The sequence below is a fragment of the Solea senegalensis genome, linkage group LG20, assembly GCF_019176455.1.
Source record: "Solea senegalensis isolate Sse05_10M linkage group LG20, IFAPA_SoseM_1, whole genome shotgun sequence".
Classification (NCBI taxonomy): domain Eukaryota; kingdom Metazoa; phylum Chordata; class Actinopteri; order Pleuronectiformes; family Soleidae; genus Solea; species Solea senegalensis.
Window position 1 is genome coordinate 5,842,765 of NC_058039.1, and position 3,708 is coordinate 5,846,472.

The 3,708-nt window shown below is 39.8% G+C and overlaps 1 protein-coding gene across 1 annotated transcript; it reads right to left on the reverse strand.

Moving 5' to 3' along the window:
• Positions 1 to 13: 13 nt before the first annotated feature.
• Positions 14 to 3,653, reverse strand: LOC122786946 (protein C1orf43 homolog). Its single transcript, XM_044053506.1, has 7 exons — positions 3,286 to 3,653; positions 3,065 to 3,166; positions 2,743 to 2,851; positions 2,593 to 2,646; positions 2,186 to 2,352; positions 1,845 to 1,903; positions 14 to 755 (listed from the first exon to the last, which is right to left on the reverse strand). The coding sequence occupies exons 1-7, from the start codon at positions 3,346 to 3,348 to the stop codon at positions 548 to 550; spliced, it is 762 nt and encodes a 253-aa protein (XP_043909441.1). The 5' UTR covers positions 3,349 to 3,653; the 3' UTR covers positions 14 to 547.
• Between the last annotated feature and the right edge of the window lie 55 nt (positions 3,654 to 3,708).

Genomic DNA, 3,708 nt, shown 5'->3' on the forward strand with positions numbered 1-3,708 from the left:
CATGAAACGGCACTGCTGGTAAATTGTTTTTTTTTAATCTCAAAGTACACAAATATCACACAGTATCAATAAAATAAATTACAACTGTCCGTATCAATATCTTACATATCAACAAACACAAAAATCAAAAAGGTAATCATTTGTATTCATATGTGGGGGAAAAAAATTCCACATGATTTGTAATTACCTTTGCTGTTTTTACCAAAATATCAATTACAAAGCTAGCCTAATGGGCAACAATCATAATTGTACATTAGGTCCAAAATAAAAAAGCTTTGGTGTAAAATGCACATACAGTAATCAACATGACAGGAAAAAAAGATTAGAAATGCCATGAATTTGGACATTCTTATTTGCATATCGCTTTGAAATTACTACAAAAATATGTAAGACAGTGCATGATAGTTATCACCCAGTCTGAACTTACTGTAAGGAGGTTTTCACAACTTAACAGCTCAATCCGAAAGCACAGTCTATTACAGCTTTTTTTCTTTCCAGTTGGCCGTGTACCAACAACTTCTGACTCTCAGTCCAGTCTTGAAATGTTTCACAGTGTACTCTCCAGTGTGTTGTAGTTGTCCTTGAAACTTTTGAGCTCCAAAAAGTGTTTGGGCCTTTTGCTGCGCTGGCCAGTAGAGGGCAGGTAGGTCACCTGGATGGTGGAAGGAGTACTACGAACAGGAGATCCTGTCAGGTCCTTTGCTGCAGACTGGTGCTGCTGGTCCAGACTGTTGGTGCTGGAATAGGCCTTCACCCTGAGTGAGAAGACAAAGAAATGGGAAATGTAGGCAAATACAATAATCACAGCATGAATTTAATGGCAGTGAAGTAACAATACTGATAATACAAACAGCAGTAAAAAGAAACTGTAAAAACGGTTCTAACAAACTACTTGGTAATCAATCAGTTAAGTGATCATTTCTTACAATTGAACTCTGAGAAAACAGAAACTTATTGTTGCTGCTGATAGTGTCATCCCTCTGATAAAACAGCACATAGGCCCTTTATCTTCTTTGACGTACCCTGTGTTATCCTCTGTAATATCTCTAAATTGAAACCCCTTATGACTAAGGTTGAATTGGAGATGATTATTCAAGCTTTTATATCCTCACATCTGGATATTATTGTAATGGTCTTTTTACCTGTTTAAATAAGAAGGCACTTGACCGCTTTCCGATCATCCACAACTCTGCTGCAAGGCATATAATGACTGTTTTAGCCTCCCTTCACTGGTTACCAGTGAATTTTAGAATCCATTTTAAAATCTTGACCCTAACCTTTAGAGCGCTGCAAGGTCAAACTCCTCCTTACATCTCAGACCTGCTACAGCTTCACACCCCGGGCCACAGTCTGAGGCCAGCAGGTCAGATGCTACTTGTGGTTCCAAAGACCCGACAAGACACGAGGCGATCGCTCCTTTGAAGCAGTAGTGACTAGACTGTGGAACGCTCTCCCTTTATCCCTTTGCTGATTAGACTCTGTTGACACTTTTTTCAAGCAGTTTTATTCTTTTTATTGTGTACTACCTGTTTTTTTTTGTTTAAACAGACCTATGTTTTTACCCTATCAGTATTTTATGTATTTTGCTTGTATCGCCCTGCGAAGCACTTTGTGATTCCATTTCTGTGAAAGGAGCTATATAAATAAAATTCTCTTTCTTATTTTACACTAAGGAAATCTTCCCTTTACAATGTATTATTGTGCTTATAATGAATGAATAATTGAGGAACACAAGAGTAGCCTGCACCACGCCTTGCACTGTTGGTTTGAGAGCAGTGCAGACCCCCACACTTCTTGCAACAATTTCAACAATGTCAAGTCTGGGCCAGTATGACAGCACTTACACATCAGCTAGTTCTCTCAGAGCCTGCTGGTATTCAAGAAACTCAGCCTCCCCGAACACCTGGAACAGGGAGGAGAAGTTAAAATCAGTAACATATTGCAACAGTTAGGGAAATAACTAAAAGCTCATTAGTTACAATGGCGTAAAGAATGTTGTAGATATATTTACAGTGTTCATGGGATAATAAGAAATTGTTCCACAGCACATATTAGATATGAATCTGCAAATCCCAATGTACAGCTCACTACAAAGTAAATTCTTTCATGTCTATTTGACAGGGAAGAGTGAGTGAGTGAACAAAGGATTGATTTGGAACACAGTCACAAAAGCACATGTACACACCCCAGTTCCATGGCGAGCAATGTCGTAGCCCTCTAGCAGGCGGTCAATCAGTGTACTGTGGCTGCTCTTTATCAGAGAGTGTGAGTTGCGCAATTCTAGGAGCCAGTTTCTGAAGTTGCGTCCTGTAAATGCACTGGGACTCCGGCTTATCTCCTCCAGAGGAATTTCTGACATCCAAACAGGAAGTGACAAGAAGTAAAGGTGAGGACAAAACTTCAGTACGCAAGATGAAAACACTGGATCACTTAAGAAAATGATTTTCCATATGCTTGTAAGGACAGACTTAAGATAATAAAAAGTATGTAAAGTCCTATTTCATAGATGACTGAAAGGATAATCACATGTGATGTGATAATGAAAAGTATCACTGCAACTGCATCAACAATAATCTCAAATCTTTGCGTCACCTGAGTCACGGATGGCATCCAGAGCTTTCATTCTGTACAGGTAGTTGTAATAACCTTTGAAATACAAACAGGGTTACGTTGGATGAGACTCAATAGTAATTTGCTATGCAAAGACATTGAATGACAAGTTGATCTTGAAGAGTGATTTACTAATCTGTAGTCCCTGCTTTAGCCTATCGTCTTCCTCTGATAGGAGATGAGGTTCGAAGCAGATCTCTTGGACTGTGGACAGTTTGGAGTCAATCTCCTCCCTCAAACCCTGTGAATTCATTGAGGCAGAAAATACACACACACTTGTGAACCCAAACACCAACACCAGCTACTGCTGCAGCTTCAGCTTCAATTGTTACCCTTGACAGTGACGGAAAAATAATTAAGGTATTTCCATACAGAGTGAAACATTTGTATTTGGAACGTTTGAATAAAGGAAATAAGAGGTTATCAGTGTAATATTAGAGGATATTCACTTTACCTTAGGAGCATTGTGACCAATTGGTGCGTGTGGTCCCCGCCGGGATCTCATTGCAAAACGCATGATTTGCCTTTTGACGAAGATAAACAGTAGGACAAACACCTACACGCATACACAAAAAGAAAACAATCACACCAAGACGAGATGTTTAAAGTCACAATCATTACACTAGCAATAGCAGCAGGTAGCAAACAAAGCTGTGCAACGATTAAGCCACTCACCAAACTCCCATAGGCCATGACTAAAACAACATTAACCCCTGACAGAGGCGACGACTCTGACATGTTGTCGGTCGTTTATATTTACACTGTATCCACGGGTAGAAACTGTGAGCAAACAGTCAATCCAGTAGCTTAGAAGGTAACAGTAGAATGATCATTTTTCCAGAAGGACTGGTCTCCGTGGTAGAGACGATACATGGATTATCGTTCTACAGCTTTTCAGAATATGTTTCTGAAAATAAAATAAAACCTACACCATGGCAATGATGATCTTCTTCGTTTTCATTGACAAAGTGTGTGTAATTACGCAGTTGAGATACGCTAGCAGTGCGGAAACTGGGCGACAGATGTTGCTGGTTTGCGGCAGGACCACAGACTCTATCAATTACCGTAATAACGGTGTAAGGATCAGTAGACCAGTCC

What these genes read in the sequence shown, in the direction of transcription:
- LOC122786946 (XM_044053506.1), bottom strand. Translation starts at nt 3,348, where the DNA reads ATGTCAGAGTCGTCGCCTCTGTCAGGGGTTAATGTTGTTTTAGTCATG. An exon ending in TCATGGCCTATGGGAGTTTG is followed by an intron (nt 3,167 to 3,285) that starts GTGAGTGGCTTA and finishes GTATGCGTGTAG; the next exon opens with GTGTTTGTCCTACTGTTTAT. An exon ending in CTGAGAGAACTAGCTGATGT is followed by an intron (nt 756 to 1,844) that starts GTAAGTGCTGTC and finishes CTTCTCACTCAG; the next exon opens with GGTGAAGGCCTATTCCAGCA.